Source organism: Notothenia coriiceps, unplaced genomic scaffold (genome assembly GCF_000735185.1).
Source record: "Notothenia coriiceps isolate Sejong01 unplaced genomic scaffold, NC01 NC01_scaffold00007584, whole genome shotgun sequence".
In the NCBI taxonomy this organism is placed as follows: Eukaryota; Metazoa; Chordata; class Actinopteri; order Perciformes; family Nototheniidae; genus Notothenia; species Notothenia coriiceps.
Genome location: NW_011340285.1, coordinates 180,776 through 199,158, shown reverse-complemented (window position 1 = coordinate 199,158; position 18,383 = coordinate 180,776). Strand labels below are relative to the sequence as shown.

General features: G+C 41.0%; 1 protein-coding gene across 1 annotated transcript; it reads right to left on the bottom strand.

Moving 5' to 3' along the window:
- Positions 1 to 2,706: 2,706 nt before the first annotated feature.
- Positions 2,707 to 13,941, bottom strand: LOC104944169 (alkaline phosphatase-like). Its single transcript, XM_010769670.1, has 9 exons — positions 13,785 to 13,941; positions 10,587 to 10,727; positions 9,157 to 9,272; positions 7,689 to 7,863; positions 6,054 to 6,229; positions 5,303 to 5,443; positions 5,082 to 5,151; positions 4,841 to 4,975; positions 2,707 to 2,741 (listed from the first exon to the last, which is right to left on the bottom strand). The coding sequence occupies exons 1-9, from the start codon at positions 13,939 to 13,941 to the stop codon at positions 2,707 to 2,709; spliced, it is 1,146 nt and encodes a 381-aa protein (XP_010767972.1).
- Positions 13,942 to 18,383: the final 4,442 nt, after the last annotated feature.

Sequence of the window (18,383 nt, the reverse complement as noted above, 5' to 3'; positions counted from 1 at the left end):
GGTGACCTTTAAGTTGCTTGTTTTGTCAAGAGGCCACATTCAATGTTTTTTTAAAAGGACTACAATAAAAATGTAATAGCCTACTTAAGTGTTGACTTTTCGTACCTGGATGTACTGCCTTTCTTTCTGTATGAAAATGAGCCCTGAACCACCCAATGAGAGGGTACTTGGTGTAAAGGTGTTATTGGGGGGGGGGGTCAGACTGAGTAGTAGTACAGTGGTACAGAGTAAAACTGTAACTTTCCTCCATTTTTTCCAGTTTTAGTGACCTGGGGGAGTTTTTCAACTTAATAAAACTAATACACAGATCTATCAAATGATTTTGAAAAACCTATTTTAGTTTCACTATTTTGACCAGTGCAGAGACATTATAAAAGACGGAAAATAAAATGTACAAAGAATTAAAGTAATTGCACGATTTACTATATGAATAAATACACAAATACGAATAAGTGAAACACTTTATGCATTATCAACGTTTTAATTGTTTATCTGATAAAAACATTTCTAATGTGAGCTTGGGGGTGGACTTGGGGTCATGGCCTCAGAAACTGCCATAACATAGTGTTGACAATGGCTGGCTCCATCCTAAAATATGTCCCGGCAGAAACCATTACGACGATACGATACACATTAGTGTAAGAGCAGTGGTGTAAAGTAACTAAGTACATGTACTTAAGAACAATTTTGAGATACTTGTAGCCTACTTATTTCCACTACATTTATGTAATACCTTTAGTTACTTTACAGATTTGTATTAAAGGTGGGCTAGGTAATTTTGGAGAAACCAGCTCGAGTGCGCTAGAATTTGAAAATACCCAGCCGGAAAAAATCTGCCGCTTCCTTACAGAGCCACACCTCCAACACAATTTTCACAATTCCTTCACAAATTCACAAGCTACCCTGGCCTGCACTGCAGTATACAAAGTCATTAAAACTAGCTGCACCTTTACCAGCTTTGAGAACACTTTAATGATCAATCATTATAAAACATATCATATTATTCTGAAATGGACCAATTTGCACGCTGACTACTTTTACTTTTGCTACATAAGGAATATTTTGATGCTTATACTTTTGAATTTTAACTTTGACTTGTAACAGAGTATTCATACACTCTGGTACTTCTCCACCTCTGTGTCAGAGTCCCTGCAGTTCAGTGACCCGCTGGGTCTGCCTCTTACCTCCGAACAGATGAGGCGAGAGGTGTGCTGGTAGAGATCCTATCAACAGCCGGGGAGCCTCCTGCCCTCCAGCCCGCTGCCGGTCCGCCTCCTCCGGGCTGCTCCCCCCGGACTCCTGTGAGCTGTAGGCTCCGCTGCTGTTGGGAATGTTTATCCCGGACTGAGGTCGGGTCCCGGGGCCTCCGGACCCCCCCGCAGACCGGGCCCTGGCTCCATGGTGCTGGCTGGTGCTGGACGAGGCTACGGACGCACTGTAACCATGGTACCTCACCCCCCCGGTGGTGGTCCTGTTACCGTTGCTGCTGGACGTGTTGGAGGGCAGGTCCGAGCCGGAGTAGGCTCTGGTCCGTCCGTTAGCAGCCGGGTTAGAGGTGGGGCTGCTCTGCTTTGCCCCCATGTTAACCCCAACCGACTTTGATATATTAAAGAGGCGCTCTATGAGCCACTGCGGGACAGTACGTCAGATTTACGCCGGGGGACAGAGGTCTCTACCGGACACACGGAACGGTTCTGTCTGGAAGCTAAGAGAAGTAGAAAAAACTGTGCGCTATGAACCCGGAGACATTATTAAACAGCAGTGAGGGGAGAGTTGAAGCAGCTGTTATAAAGCAGAAGATGTGTGTGAAACTTCAACAGCCGTCAGCAGTGTGTTCCGCCAGTAACAGCGGTGGCTGGGCGGCAGGTAACGTTAACATGGATCCCTCCTCCTCAGAGCTGCTGCCGTGGACCCGCTGCTTCCTCCTCAGTGTCCGCCCCGCCATGGCTCCCGAGCAGCCTGAAGGAGTGAAGAGCCGGGCTCCTCTCACCTCCCTGCCTAACAACGCATTGCTCAAAGGAAGGATGGGATGGAGGGGAAAGCCCAGCACAATACCGTTTTATCAGCGGCACCAAGAAGACTCTCGGTGCCCAGGCTAGCTGTCAAGCTAGCTGAGGTGAGCTCACCAGCGCTTCCGCTAACAATTTTCAAAGTAAAGGCGTTGCGGTGTTTTATAGGGAGCATGACAGCTTTCCAGTTTATTAGATCCCTCAAGACAGCTAAACACAATCTCAATAAATTCGACCTTTTGTATTTGTCAGTTTTAAATAAGTCGAGTTACCTATGAGATTTGAATATGATTATGTCTGTCATGCTGTGCTTAGTGGTAAAACATTTTAAGGTCAAGGCCTAACCTTGAAGGAATGCAGCATTATTCATAGAAAACAATGCAGCCTGGGCTTTGGGCTCATACAATAAATGCCCTCTATTGTACCTTGTGACCCCAGTTGGGAGCCATTCTCATTGCCAGCTTTTCCAAAAAACACTACTTTGTCACATCGCTGGGCATCTAACACCGGGGCAAAAGCCTGTTACTAATACCTCATTCACACCAACGGTGTTTCAGGGCCGGTTCGGAGCTGGAGCTTGAAAAGCACCGGGTTTTCCTCTTCACACCGCAGCGGAGCAGCCTCTTAGCTCCGGAATCCGGTTCGTTTCAAGCACCAAAAAATTGTCCGGCCAGAGCAAAAGCACCGCATGTCACGCTTACGTCGAGGCGGGAGCAGGGGTGGGATCAACTCCTGAACAACAACAAAAAGCCGGCGTTTTATTCAGTTCGTACACAACGATGGAGAAACTTAACAAGCAGCAGTGGTCCACTGAAGAGACCAGCTACCTACTGGGAATCTGCTCTTCTGAAGAGGTACAGAGGAAGCTGGAGCACAATCGGCCATTGTTGTTGTTGTCGGTGTCAGCTGTGAGGGGTTTCCGCGCGTTTTGGCTTTATGAAGCAGGCACGCAAACGGTTACGACATGAAGCAAACGATGACGCAATGACGCAGCACCAGTCGGACTCTGGGCAGTGTGAAAAGAGCCGGAGCTAAACCGAAGAACCGGTTCTGAACCTGAAAAGCTCTAGCACGGAGCTTGAACCGGAGTTGCGTTGGTGTGAATGAGGTAAAAGAGGATGAGCTGGCTCGGATATTTTCAGTTTATCATATAGTGCTGCTGTATTTATGGTTTGTTTTATTTCTTTATTAAACATCATAGAACAAGAACTTCAGCACAGACTTTTTCACAACGTGTAGAAGTGATGAGCCTAGTTTAGCTAGTGGCTAACTACACCACTGTATCCAACATAGCAATTAGTTGTGACTATATTTATTCTCTGAATGTCAAAGCTAGATTGAGAAGTTCAAATCATAGCCTCAAGTCTCCCCTCCATACACTGACCGTTCATTCTGCAATCAGGGCATGATTTCTCAGATTGTAAATTCCGGAAGGCCCCTTTAGAAAACCGTGTAAAAAAGGTGTGGGCACCCTCTTTTACCATCCTTCAGATGATCCGACAATTACTCTGTCTGAAACATACTGACCCTCTTTATCCTCTCTCAGGCTGCCAGAACAATCACTATCATACTTGCAGGTGTTTAACTGTAACCAAGCTTCTTTCAACAGATTCAACCAAGGAAAAATAGCGATCAACAACCATCCTGTGCCTTCTATATCTAATATTGTGCTAACATTGGCCATTCAGACATTTCTCAGCTTCAATGTCGATGTTCATATAACCAGACCACCATGTTCTTTTGCTCCTGCATTCACTGCCAAGAATAAACAGCAACAGATGTTTTAAACCACAAACTACCATATTTCAATTTCTTTTTTTATATAGTTCATCAGTGCTGTTTTACATCTCAGTGTATTTCCTGCCTTTCGACGTTTTATGGCTTTTATGTTTTTCATTTCTATTCCAAGTAGGTGCCACTGAATGTCATATTTTATTAACTGCTGCAAAATACTTTCCTTTGAAGGCACAAGTAAACATTGGCAGCAGGGTTAGACTTGGAACATAGCAACTACACCAACTTTAATCACTGATGCTTCATTGAAACTTGCTACATTGTGAACACAACATGGTCTGGTAGCCAATATAAAATAAGTAAAAAATAATTTGATGTTGAATATTTTTGGGCAAAATAAATAAGTCTGTTTTTTTTTTTTAATAAAGAAAATGGGAAAAAAAGACTCCCGAAATTGGAATGCATAATGCACCTCAGGAGAAACTTCACAGATATTTTTCCATTCTCATTCATTACTCCTAAACATGTTATACTTTTATTTGGTCGGCCTTAGTGAGTATGTGGACAATTCAGAGGGTTGATGACTGGGTCTCCATCCCCTAACTGCATCGTGTACATTTCTCAAAGATATTGAAGTGATTATTTCGTATATATTGTTTGTTGTGCTTTTATTTATGTTTTAATGTGTGCATATGTATAAATGTGTCTATCGATTGTGTATAGGTATATACATATTTGTATACATATTTTTATATATATTTGTATTTTGTATTCGGGATTGTGTGAAACGGTATTTCGATCTCTCTGTCTGTACACACAAACTGAAAGATTGACAATAAAGTTGACTTTGACAGTGGCTCTGAGGTAGAGTGGTCGCCTACCAATCAGACGGTTGATGGTTTGGAAATGGTTTCTTTCATAATCCTAATAAAAAACATTGGGTACTAGCAACTGTATCAGAAGTCCTACTGGCCTTAAAATCTATTTTGTTTCCAAAAGAAACTGGCCTGTAATAAAGTCACGAGACCAGTCTGATAGATCTTTTGGAAACTGGTCCCAAAATAAATGTAGAAAGTCCAATTTCACCACAAACTCACCCTCGACAAGCAGGTAAAATCCCCTAGGGTTCTTCCTCAGGATCTTGATGGCCACCTCCACCATTTCTGTCAGCGAGGGATCAGTCTCAGTGTTCCTCTCCAAGTCGTACGGCAGATCCGCAGGTTCAAAAAGACCTTAAAAAACATCAAGCACAGTGCAGGAAATAAGCCTACAGAAAACACTTTCTCTGTTCTGAACTTCAAGGAGAGTTTTATAATGAAGCTAGGACTAGAAACTCACCCAATAAGTAATTCACGTTGTTAGGGTTCAGTGATAAGAGCTGCTTCTTGTTCCACACATAATAACCTTTCTGCACAAAGACACAAATGTACAGCACAACAGTGTGTGTCTTAACACTGCAGTCACTTTGAACTCCTGAATATGTAAATGTAATTGGGAAGATAAAAGAGAGAGCAGAGAAATGAAAGGAGCAAAGAGAGGAAAGAGGAGGCGAAATTTACTTTATCCTTCATTCTGTCAGTCCACTCCTCCACCAGGTTTCTTCCGTCTTTTCGTGTGCCGCTGTGCTTCAAAACGTTGGGGTACTCTACATCTGACTTGTTTTTGGGGAACATGTACTTTCTCCCTCCACCCATGATCACCTAGAAAGTGGCAAGAAAAGAATAAGAAAATAAACATCGTTGTCATTACTGTTCTATAGTTGGCTCAAATGACTACCATGGTTGGCAGATTATGTTAGTTGTAGCTAGCTATTTAATTAAACTAGAGTTAATCCTTTCACTCAAGTATGATAAAGGAAAATGTTTACGTGCTTGGAGATATTTGGTTACATTTATACATTATTGAAGTTATGTATTTGATTTGGTTTGTCTATTTGAAATATTCGCTGGGTTGTTGGAGTGTAAACTTCTCCAAATCCAGCACAATTGCTAAAGCTAAACCGCTATTGCTACACCGCTACTGCTAAACCGCTTACACTCTGATATAGTAAGATACAGGGCCAGCTCTTCAATATTGGGGAAATAACTGTTACTACACAATGGAAAGTGCTAGTTTATGTTTTTTCTTTTTTTTCTATAACTCCGAAAAAGGGTCAAAAGTCCAATGTTGGTGATTGTCAAAGTGTCAACAAAGGTTCTCAATAGACCCCAATGAATTGAAAATCATAATCTGAAACCCAGAAGGCTCTCTGACATACTAATAGGATAAGCTGATAAAAGTTGTGTATCAGGGTTTATACTCTTGACTTACATCAATGTTGGGAATGTTTTCAAAGAGTTGTCTGGCGATATCCTTGCAGCCGTCCCTCAGAGCTTCAGCTGGCATCTCATTGTCGGAGTACCAGTCTCTGTCCACGCTGTGGGCGTAAGAAGCGCTGGGAGTCGCATGGTTGACACGGGTCGTTGTCACTATTCCCACGGACTTGCCTGCAGTGGACACACACACACACACACACACACACATAGGCAGCTGTGAATTAAGGCTGAGAACGTTTTTGATTAAACAACATGTTCAGGCCTAGATGAATTCCCTCTTTGTGTTTCCCTGAGCAAGGTTTCTTCGCTGCAATGGAGGGATAGTAACACAAAGAGAGAGTTTCATATCTAAATAACTGTAACTTTGGATATAGCTCAGTTGATTTTCTAGTCCTGTAGCTTCATATTAGCTTTGGTTAAAACTGAAATGCACATTTGCATTGAACAAGGAGTGACAATTGTGTCTTCCATCCCGTACAGGAAGCAATCCCTTCACAGCCAGTAGAGGACAATAACAACCTACAACTATTTTTGTTGTGGTTATAAATCTTAGCAAAACCAGCAGAGGACAATCTAGCTAAATGACCTGATGGAAATCACTTTTCAAATTTCCTTTTCACTCTCTGCCAGAGGTCAGCTGCTGCCTGCTTTATTTCCAGAGCAATAATTGGATTTCTTATTATCTGTGACCTCCCCACCCACACACACCCTGACCCTCACCCAGTACCCCCTACACCCTCTGAAAAACCATCAGTCCTTTCCTTTTTTGTGGTGCGCTTTGACTTGTTTTGTCTCATGGTTTTTGAAACAGAGTGAATAACACCATGCTGTGTCCTTGGAGGGGGAAATCAGAGGTCATTCATTTGGGACTCTTTGAGATGTGGCTCTTTATTGGGTTTTGGCTACAACCTTTGATTAATTATTGAGATTTATAAACACTTGTGTAAATGGTTTTTTAACAATTCTAAAAATAAAGTACTTTTTCAAGTTTACAATATTTTGACTTCCTGATTAAGACTTAATGCTGTACTGCTTGTTTTATGTTTTATTTAACGGTAATATGCTATGAAAATAAAGGCATTTCAGTTATATTATAAGAGATTGACTAGGGGATTTCTTGGTATTTTTTGCCTACATGTATCTTTATCTGAAAAAGCCCATTAAACAACTCTATTTGAGTCAAAACATTTCTAACCCAACACCAACTTGAAATCTAAATCAAGGATGCAGACACATCAAAACAAAAAATAAAACTAAATCCTAATACAACTTTATTTCAAGGGGCAATCAGATGGACAGTGTCTCTTTAATACATGAGAAAAAGCTCTTTGGGTTAAGTTTTTTCCACAGCAGGATAACTCTGGTTCAAAGGATGAACAGCTGAAAGGGGAACGAGCATAGTTGAAAAACATGTTTTAGGGCAATCACTTTCAAGAGCACTTCAAAGACTTAGCTTTGAGCGATTAAGTAGCCTCAGTGAGTATTCCCATTTCCAACTTCCCATTAACACAGCATTCAACTACAACCAGATCCTCGGACATTAGACGCATAATTGGTTGCAAACATGAAAAATTCCCAGAAGAAATAAAACTAAAAAAGTAAGTGTTATGTTTATTTGGTGTCACTCTACCTGCTTCCTTCGCCCATCTGAGGATGGAGGTGACCTCGTTGCCCTGTGTGGTGTTGCACTGGGTTCGGACAGCAGCTGCACTCACGCCCACCGTGCCCTCGTTGGCCTTCACCCCGCAGAGGTACGCTGTGGCGGTGCCAGCACTGTCCGGCACCTGGGCGTTAGTGTTGTATGTCTGCAGAGTACCAGGACATCACATGTGGTCAGAATTCATATAACAGGGACGTTTATAGTCTTTCTAGGATCATTGTCTACAGACTTGTTAGTGTGTTTGTGTAATTTGTTAAGCCATGACACTAACTGCACAGGTGATTTTCCTATAATAGCAATATGTTAAAATACTTTACTAATAAGTAAAGCTTGGGATATTCTAATTGTAAGCAAATCCCATGAAAGAACCCAACAACAACATCTTATCAATCCATCTCTTAGCCTTTGTATAGGTTACACACACACACACACACACACACACACACACACACACACGCACACGCACACGCACACGCACACATACACACACACACACACACAGTCTTTTTAGCTGCCTAGCAATACTCATCATAGCACTTTTTATAACAACAGGAAGGATGTGTTGTCTCTAGATAAAAAATAACTTGCCTTTTTGCTGTTCTGGCTATTTGCATGGCGTATTGGCAAAGGCACAAAAGCAATTCCACCAAATGTTCCAAAGAAATGTGTGAGGTCCTATTTTTTTTTCCATTTTACATCAGCAGCAGAAAAATGTGCCTCACATGAAGTCTTTGATTCTAGATTCACCATGAATTACTTTTTACACAGCAGGTACCATTATAAATCACACCAATTAAAATATTTGATTTGACTTGAGTCCAACTCTTTAATGTTTGGAAAAATCCACAAACCCCGTTTTTCTCTGGATTAAACAAATGGGGTTAGTCAACTGTAATATTGCACAAATTTCAGTTTATTTAAGTTGCAGGGTTGGTTTTCCGGTAGTATTCACATAGGAGGCATTATTTTGCACCTATGTTACCTGATGTTACTAATTTAAAGTAACTTTTTTATCATGATAAATCAGTAACAAGGAAAAACATGTTTAATTTCAGAACTTGCCTAAGTCGGCTATGTGTGGTATATCTATTTACATCGGTGTCTCATTAATGGTTTTTTATAATATTTATTGGACAAGGGAGGTCTATGATCTAATACAGGCATGCACTGTCCAGACAGCACTCGTTAGTAAGATTGTTTTGTATCTTTTCATCTGATTTTTGGCAGTAAAAAAAACATGTAATATTGCTAGACTGTGGTATATAATAATAAAACTACTTTATGATTTCTGGCTCTCCTCATAAAATCTGTAGCATTCGATGTGACACACTGTATGACCTTGTTTAAAGTCACAGGCCTTGACAGGAAACCATTAATGGCCATAAGATCAATACATTGCGTCATATTGAAACTATATAGTAATAAAACATGATCAGACCTTGGCCAAAGACACAAAAGGGAACTTGTCCATCTCCAGCTGCGTCTCCTCTCCGCTCTGTCCGTTCAGCTGACCCTTCAGGATTCGAGCAGCCGTCACCGTGGGAATGCCCATCCCTAAACACCAAAAGCAGGTCCAGTGTTAGATATTTCTCACGGCGGGAAGGAAAGCAACAGCACATGAGAAACTTCAACACTTTTCCTCCCCTGCTGTCCTCAGCTTGCAACGCATGTGGGGCGGTTGTTTTCTTTGACATTTTAGAAAAAGCTGGCTGCTGTTAGGCAAAACATTTTCTCAGATACAAATTTCTTTAAAAACAGATCCAAGAAAACAAAGCAGACACTGTTAAAAGAAATACACTAAATATTCAATGTATTATAACTTGGAATGACCCTTACTTTTGTTAAAAACTGAGGAACTGTTTAACATAATAACTGCCAAGTGTTGATCTCATCTTGTGGAAACAACACGAGTTTTGCTTTGCTCTCAGAAAGAAAAACAAATTGTTTCCATTCGTCTATGATCACTTCAAATCATTTTGAAGACTGCCATGCATTATCAAAGCCTACACTTCACATAACCCGAGGTTAAACAGAAGAAACGGTTTATTGTGCAATTTTGGATCCCGTTTCTTAAATTTTCAGAAGAAGATCATGTCTGGGAAACAGTTTATAGTAAGTCATAAATTGTATAGTTAGTCGTACATTCCCTGTTATGTGTTTCCAACTTTTGTTTGTTTCCCAAGACGCTGCCTGTTATTCTCTAACTACGCAAACATGACCGTGAATGCATCCATGCGCAAGAATGTGATGTTGTTCTTATAGTCCAAACATAGCAGATAAAGGATGAAAGTTGTTTTTCTCCGACCAAACCACTCAGAGCAGAGGGTCAATCACTGCTGCCCAATCTGACTGTCAAAATAGGCCGCACTGATCAATATAATCAAGATTATGTTAGTGTATTGCTTAATTCTTATCTTAAATGTTTTCAGAAACATGTACTCAAAAGCTGTAAAAGGAGAAATATTTTGAGCCGGCCACAATATAAAAAAACAGACATACAGTAGTTGCCCACTGACTGCAGCAAACTTCCTTATTTTTGCAGTAACTACTTCAAAAGCAGCGAATTACATTTGGATTGAGAATACCCGGCCATGATTGGTTTTATTTCGCACAATGAAATCTTGCAAATGCCAGATGGAGCAATTACAGGTTGACAGTTTCAGCAATTATGACAACAAGTGGCTTTTTAATAAAGCTACAAACTGCAGTGTTATTATCATCCGATAAAAATGCCAAAAGGGAAAGTTTGTCTTTACTGATGAGTTTATCGCAATTTAAATTCTTCTGCAGTAAGGTTACCTTCTGCCTTTGGGAAGATAATTAGCATGCCATTAGTCAGGATGGAAACACATCGATAATGTGGCTTACCATCTCCGAGGAAGAGGATTAGATTCATCGCTTTGTTTGTATTGAGACTTTGTAGTGACAGAGCATCTTTCAGGGTCCGCTGGGCCCACATGTTCCAAAACTTGGGATCCTTCTCATGTTCTGTGTAAGGAAATAAGCAGTCTCATTAGCTTTACATAGAAAATCAGGAGAAAACAAATCCATGTTATGATATATTTATTGTAATTTCCCACAGCCCAAGTTAATGTCTTCATGTTTCTTGTTTGAAGATATTTTGTTAAAATGTAAAATGCATGATGAAGAAAAGGCTCAGAACTTTACATCAGGCTTAAACCAGCAAATGTTTTGACGTCAAATTCTAATTGGGACAAATTCTATTTTGATTACCAACTTATCAATTAAAGAGACCCTTTTGTGCTCATTTTCAGGTTAATATTAGTATTTTGTGCCTCCACTGCAGGGGTGTCAAACTCAAGGCCCGGGGGCCAAATCCGGCCCGTGACATCATTTTCTGTGGCCCCACAAGAGCTTGTAAAGAATATAATATGTTTATTACACGGTTACATGAGGATTTACAGAAGCACGTTGGCCATAAACTGCATGTCCCACAATTTTTCTCAGAATTTGACTTTTTTTCTTCTAAATATGCCTTTTTTCTTGACTCTTTTTTTTAAATGTCACTTCCTTTTTTTTAAAATATTACTTCCTTTTTTTTCAAACGTCACTTCTNGATAGTAGTATTTTAAAGTGTCAACAATATAATAATCAGACCCTGCAATAGAATAAATCAAGTTTCACTTTAGTTTTTCAAGTAACTCGACTCTAACTCAACTCTGAGTTAGAGTCGAGTTACTTGAAAAACTAAAGTGAAACTTGATTTATTCTATTGCAGGGTCTGATTATTATATTGTTGACACTTTAAAATACTACTATCCTACTAAAATACTGTACAAATCAGATGTATTATTTACTTAAAAAAAAAAAAAAAAATCACATTTTTTTCCTTTATTTTTCAATATCGCGATAAATATCGTGCCGTGGACTTTTTATCGCGATATTATCGTACCGTGAGTTTTTGGTATCGTTACATCCCTACAGTCTTTCGTGATCCGGTTGACCAAATGTAATAAGCTGGCGTACACACAATGATAACCTCCACTATTGTCGTTCTGATGACTGATTACCACTTTCCTTAACAATACTGCACATATTGAATACATATAAACCTGATTCTGAAACAATGGCACATATTTATCTGTCAAACTTGATTGACAATAACAGATTTTGGTCAGAATGATATAAAAGCCCATATGTAGACAGGTACTCAAATTGCATTCATAATATAACCAACCAATCACATGTCATGATAACCATTTTTAACAGCCATCATTCTGTTCGCTTAATTTCAAAGGTTTTCTTGGATTTCACCCTTTATTTCATCTTTACCTTACTTTACTTATTTTTCGCTTGCTTTTTATCCAATTATTTCGTTCCCCTATCTTGCAGCCTCTCCCACAAAAGATGCCCTTTAGTTCACCTCTGTTTGACCTCACGTCAGCATTTCATCACTCCTTGTCTTTCAGCCTTCTTTAACTTGTTACCCCTTCTCTTTATTTGTTTCCCCTTTCTTGAGATCTTCATCTGTTTTTCTCTCTTTCAGTGATTGACACACAGACACACACTTATACACACACAAGAAAGCTCACACACACGCACGCACGCACGCACGCACGCACGCACGCACGCACGCACGCACGCACGCACGCACGCACGCACGCACACACACACACGCACACACACACACACACACACACACACACACACCCAGCACATGTGCAGAGATACACACACCAACAACCTCTATACCACTTCATTTTTCTTCTGTCACACAAAACTGGTTTTATTTTCTTTCTGCCTCTTCCATAAATACTCTTCTTTTGCCACTATCCTCTCTGTCTCTCAGCCCCACTATAATGTAAAACCTGCCAGCCTGTTCCAGTCCACACCTCATCACCAACATACTGTGGAGGGCTACAGTGAGAGAAGGGGTAGGTCATATGAGTAAAAGAGGTAAGCCCCATAATGCCAAGTTTGTATAATTAACCTTGTCCATAGACCTCCTTTGCTTCATTGTTATTCCTATTGATTCCATAGTAATCTCAGAGCGGTACAGTGCAGTACAGTACTTCAGAATACCAATCTTCCCTTTACAAAAGTATCCTTTGGAATTAACTTCAATTTTGACGAATCTGGTGAATGTAGAAGTTTAGGTGTTGGATAGAGGTTTAACCCTGACCTTAACCCTTTCATTTAGAAAGATAGAGAATGTCATTTGAACAATGGCATGAGTCCGAAGCAAAAGCAGCCAAAAGTTTTTTCAAAATAGTAAAGCTGAGTAAACATGATACGTAATTTTGTTCTTTGCTAACCCGAAGGTTGCTGGCAGAGCCTTGTGGTGAAAACAGCTAGTTAAAATGTTTTAATTGTTACTCCATTGCTATTTCGGCTGTTTCACACAGCTGTCATCACAGCCGCAATATTTATTGCATTTTTACTCTAAGCGCAGCGTATGTGACCATTTTTAACGTTGCACGACGCTGAGGGTAGCACTTTGGCATATTCGGACGGGAACACTGTCTCTGGAGAAACACAATGTCGTTTTACGCCAGTTTTTCACTAGTTCACATCTTGTCTTATACCATTTGGTTTCTTTTAACCATGAACATGATCTTGACAAGCCTTAACCAAGGACATTTTAGCCTAAACCTAACCAAAGCTTTAAAGGCGAGGCGGCAGATTAGGAAATGTAAATGTTTTGTTATACTCATTGGTAACAGTTTTGGACAAAAAGTAAAGAAGCAAAACGGTTTCATGTTGCACCAATTGGAAATACGGAAAGATTTATGGATTATTTAGAAAGTAATAACAGCCTGTTTAAAGACTTGATTGATCGTTTGGTTTAGTTGTTTTAGTATATTTGTGGTTCGATTCCTTTCGATTATCTTCAAATATTCTTATAATCTGCATTTTTGTATTTTATTATTTTCCATAGCAATAGGATGGAGTTAAGACAGAAAATGAGCAACGACAAAATCCAGAAAAAAGTACTAATCCTTCACATTTGTCTTTATTCCTTTCACTTTCTTCCCTTCAATCGTTTGTCATGCAGGTGAAGATTGAAGTGGTTCCTGTCCTAGGTCAAAGAGCAGGCTGCCCTACAATAACTCAGCCCCCTGAGTGTTGGCAGCAGCCTGGCAGGCAGTGCCCGGCCCATATGCCAGCCTACAGCCTGGCCTGGCTCGGTGGAGTCTGGCCTTGCCTGGATGGGGAGGATTGGCCTGGGTTGACAGCATTGGTCCAGGTGGATGTGGGCCATTTCTCTCCTCTGGCCAAATGGAAAATGAGCCACTAGGGGATCCTTTATGCAATAATGATTCACTGGATGACATGATATATGTGTAATTACTGGGAATGGCTCACAGAAAGAAGACACATCATATCGCGCATGGCAGCCGCTGGTAATTAGCTGTAATTAGGTGTTGGCTGGCATACAGAGAAATGTACGCCATTGATTATTGTTATTATGCTGCTCCAAATGAAAAGGAAACAAATCTATACTTCATTAATGCTACATTGTTCCTTTCTTACTATATTAGGTGTCGCCCCCAGTGTACCTATTGCTATCCAGAATGCTTTTCAGTTAAAGTCTTTGTCTATGAAAGACAAGACTTTACTGGTACACGTTTCTTTATTACATCATTTATTAACACACTGATTCGCTTTGCCAAATACCATTTACAGGAACCATAAACACTGCCTGTAATATATTCAATGTCAAAGGTTTTTCCATTGAAGAAAGTGTAATGTGTTGCACAAAGGTTAAAACAAACCCTGAGATCAGCACTGGGCTATGAAGTGATTCTGGCTGCAATCAGCTCAAACCGTAAGTCTCTTCCAAAAATGAATTTACAAAAAAAACGTTTTCTTTCCTGCATGTCATAGACACAACGTCCAATAAATCAAGCAAAAGTGAACCATGTAAAACATTTATATTTGTTGTGTAGGTGGGCCAGGATCTTTTAATTAATTATTTTGATGGCATAGTCACCAGTGAGGAACATTCATCGCTTTGAATGGGGCCCTCTTTCCTTTCTGTTGACCCTACTGCAAACAAATTGACTTGTCAAAGCACGAAATAAACAATTGTAACTAACATCATTAATGATGGCTGAGATTCAACACTTTTCAGTGTCAATATTCCTGTTTTAAAGGGTTAGGGTTATAATCAGGGCTGCACATAACTGGTGCGCCGGTGCGCATGCGCAACCCCTGCCAAAAAAGGAGCACCGGATCATTTGAAAAAAGCGCATTTGCGCTCCAACATAGAGAGAGAGAGAGAGAGAAATGAGAGAAGAGAGAGAGAAATAGAGATGAGAGAAGAGAGAGATAAGAGAGAAGAGAGAAGAGAGGGATAGAAAAGAGAGAAGAGAAAGAGAGAAAAGAGGGAAGAGAGAGAAGAGAGAAGAGAGAGATAGAAAAGAGAGAAGAGAGAAAGAGAAGAGAGGGATAGAAAAGAGAGAAAAGAGGGAAGAGAGAGAGAAGAGAGAGATAGAAAAGAGAGAAGAGAGAGAGAGATATTTGCGAGTTGCATAAGAACTGGTAAAATAGCAGGGTTTCCCACACATAGACTTTACTTGGGCGGGCCGCCCAGGTATATTAACGGCCGCCAAAGTATAATTCGCGAGCCATTTAGGTTTAATCTTTTTAATCCGTCCGCGAGCGCGACGGCATCTGCAATCCCTTGCTCTACCCCTCACTATCGCGTGAAGGGTCTGCTTTATGCGCTCCGCACAGTAACCCTGCTGCGAAGCATACAGTGAACAGCGAACAGTTCATGAGCGTGCTCACTAGCGCACCTCCCCCACTCACTAGCGCCGTTCAATAAAGTCAACTACCCCTCAAAAGGTTCAGTTTATGTCATTTTAAGGATGCGCACCAAGCAAAATCTCCAGGTGCTCCTTTGAGAACCAGGGCAAAAAAGTTATGTCCACCCCTGGTTATAATCTCCAGGACACTACGTTGGGTATTGTCATGATGGCTTTTGTAGGTGAATATCTATTTTTGCCCTACCTGGCTCTTTGTCTTAAGACCCTGCTTACTTCCCCAAGGCCATGTTCTCACCTTTCACTTCAAGACACTGGTACTTGCGTACCATGCTGCGAATGGATCTGGCCCTTCCTACATCCAGGACATGGTTAAACCATACACCCCAGCGCATGCACTTCGCTCTGCATCAGCCAAACGGCTCGCTGCACCCTCGCTGCGAGGGGGAATCAAGTTCCCATCAGCGAAACACGTGGGTTTGCTATCCTGGCTAAAAAATGGTGGAATGAGCTCCCCATTGACATCAGGACAGCAGAAAGTTTACACATCTTCCGGCGCAGACTAAAAACTCATCTCTTTCGACTCCACTTCGAGCGATAGAATTATTAACAAAGCACTCATATACTAATAAAGGACTGGCTTATCTAAAAGCCAGTTGAGTAGCACTTGAAATGTTTTAGCTCTATGAAACCTGATGTACTTATATGATTCTGTTTTCTTCAAGTTTGTATTTTGTTGGTCGAACGCACTTATTGTAAGTCGCTTTGGATAAAAGCGTCAGCTAAATGCAATGTAATGTAATGTAATGTAGACCCGCCATTCTCAAACCAACCACTAGATTCTAATCAAACTTTCTTATTCCAGTAAACTGACACCAATGCACCTATTGCCTTCATCAGACCTGAAGCACATTTCCTCATTCCCTGTCAGAATGTGTTCTTATGTCACAATGCACATACAGTTCTCCTTCACCGCAACCTTCAAGTTCCTACAACAAGGAATGTGCTTCGGTCTCTTGGACACCCAACCCAATCTTTAAGATTCAAACTCCCTTCGAGGCTTTTGACCACCATCGCAGCTCCTTTTCTGTGTGCATTTGTGTTCCTCCATGTAATGATAGACACCACAGGGATAGATGATGAAAGGTCACCCCCATCTGTGCTCTCCACTGTTGTGTATGTGCCAGTGTGTGCTTGAGAAAACAAAAGAGGCCAGGCAGTGATGCGGACAGATAATCAATGGTGGACTTACTGCCTCATAACTGGCCTGGTTAGGAACTCAGTCTCCATCTCCTAGCACATGTCATCACCACTCCTTCATCACAGAGAGAAAAAAGGCAGAGTATGGCTGAAGGGAGGGGGGGTGGGCCAGCTAGACAGCCCCCACATTCAGCAAGCGAGACAAACACAAGAAGAACATTTCCTTGAATGTGACCAAAGACAGTTTTTTTTGTGCTGGACTTCTTTAAAGGTCCCATTTCATGGCCATTTCCACTGATCATAATTCCATTGTTGAGGTCTACTAGAATATATTTATATTGTGCAATTTTCCAAAATCACTTTGGTTTCTCATACAGCATCTCTGTAAACTACGTGTATTCACTGAATTTCACTCTCTGCCTTTAACGGCTCGTTGTAGCTCCAATAGCTCCAATAGCTCCAGCCCCCACCCTCCCTGTGAGCACAGTGTGCTCTGATTGGTTGGGACGTTGTGAATCGCGCTGAGCTCCGTGGAGGTGTGGTTTCCTTGTTTAGCGATACACAGCCAAACACAGCCAAACTCTCACCCTGGGCACCACAAAGCACAGCCGAAGTAAAAACATTAAGTGTGGGCTGATTTGGTAAAGACAAAGGTTGCTAACGCTGTGGAGAATGGTCTGCAGGAGAATGGGTCGGCAGAGAGAAAAAAAAAAAAAATTTTTGGCTTGCGATCCCAAAAACGGTCTGTAGCGCCTGCAAGCCAGGGAGGAAGGAGATCAGCAGAGCTGCATGCACTGAGTGGTGTGTGTGAGGAAGGTCCAGGTGGATGGTCAATTTGGGACCAATCTAGTGGGGGCTTAACGTAACGGCTCCACGGATTTGGTTTCCGGGGGTAACGCTTCCTATGAACATCATTGAGTACCCGGTTTTTAAGAATCATAGGACAGTGGACGTATCTCCAACCAAGGGGTGTTTATCGGAGTATTTTTCTGTGTAGAGTTTACTCGTAAGGGGTGTACTTTGCAGGGTTTTGACTCTGCAGACCGTTTACATGCATAAAAACCCTTCTAACACACAAGGGGAGGTATAACCGGAAAAGCATGACATGGGACCTTTAAAGTATATAGATACCGCAACATGGACACCCTTACACCAATTCTTTCAATGAGTTTTCCTACTTGCTAAACATGCAAACCTTCATCTCAAGATGACCCTTGGACCTAACTTCTATTCACATAATTGAAAATAATCTGAGGCTTTTTCTCTCAGTGTTAAGTGCAGACTTCCATTTTGACAGTAAGATTATAGAACACAATCATACATGATCTCAGCTTTGGCTCGAAAGAAAGCATGTTGTACATTAATCAGAAGACCGTGGTCAAATGTTTTGCTTCTCTTATCCGAAGTCCAAAGAGGTCTTTACAATTTTGAAGATGAAATCGTAATGATGGCAAAACCATCGGTGTGTGTGTTTGAGCAATAGCTTTGGGATAATGTCTGTTTGGCACTCTAAGATTCAAGATTTTCAAAGGTTAATTATCATATAGTTGTGGCCCACTATTGAGGTTTAAATGTATGTGTAAATGGGTAATGTCTGAAACCTAATGTAAAGTGCGTTGAATGTTAAAAGACTGTAACCGCTGGTATTCATTTCATTATGTAGTGAACTTTACTGATCAATCCACTACTGACAAAGAAACATACACCTTCAAACTCTGAAAAGAATACACAGCTG

What these genes read in the sequence shown, in the direction of transcription:
- LOC104944169 (XM_010769670.1), bottom strand. Translation starts at nt 13,941, where the DNA reads ATGGCCCACATCCACCTGGACCAATGCTGTCAACCCAGGCCAATCCTC. An exon ending in ACTCAGGGGGCTGAGTTATT is followed by an intron (nt 10,728 to 13,784) that starts GTAGGGCAGCCT and finishes AAAGCTAATGAG; the next exon opens with ACTGCTTATTTCCTTACACA. An exon ending in CTTTTGTGTCTTTGGCCAAG is followed by an intron (nt 7,864 to 9,156) that starts GTCTGATCATGT and finishes GGTACTCTGCAG; the next exon opens with ACATACAACACTAACGCCCA.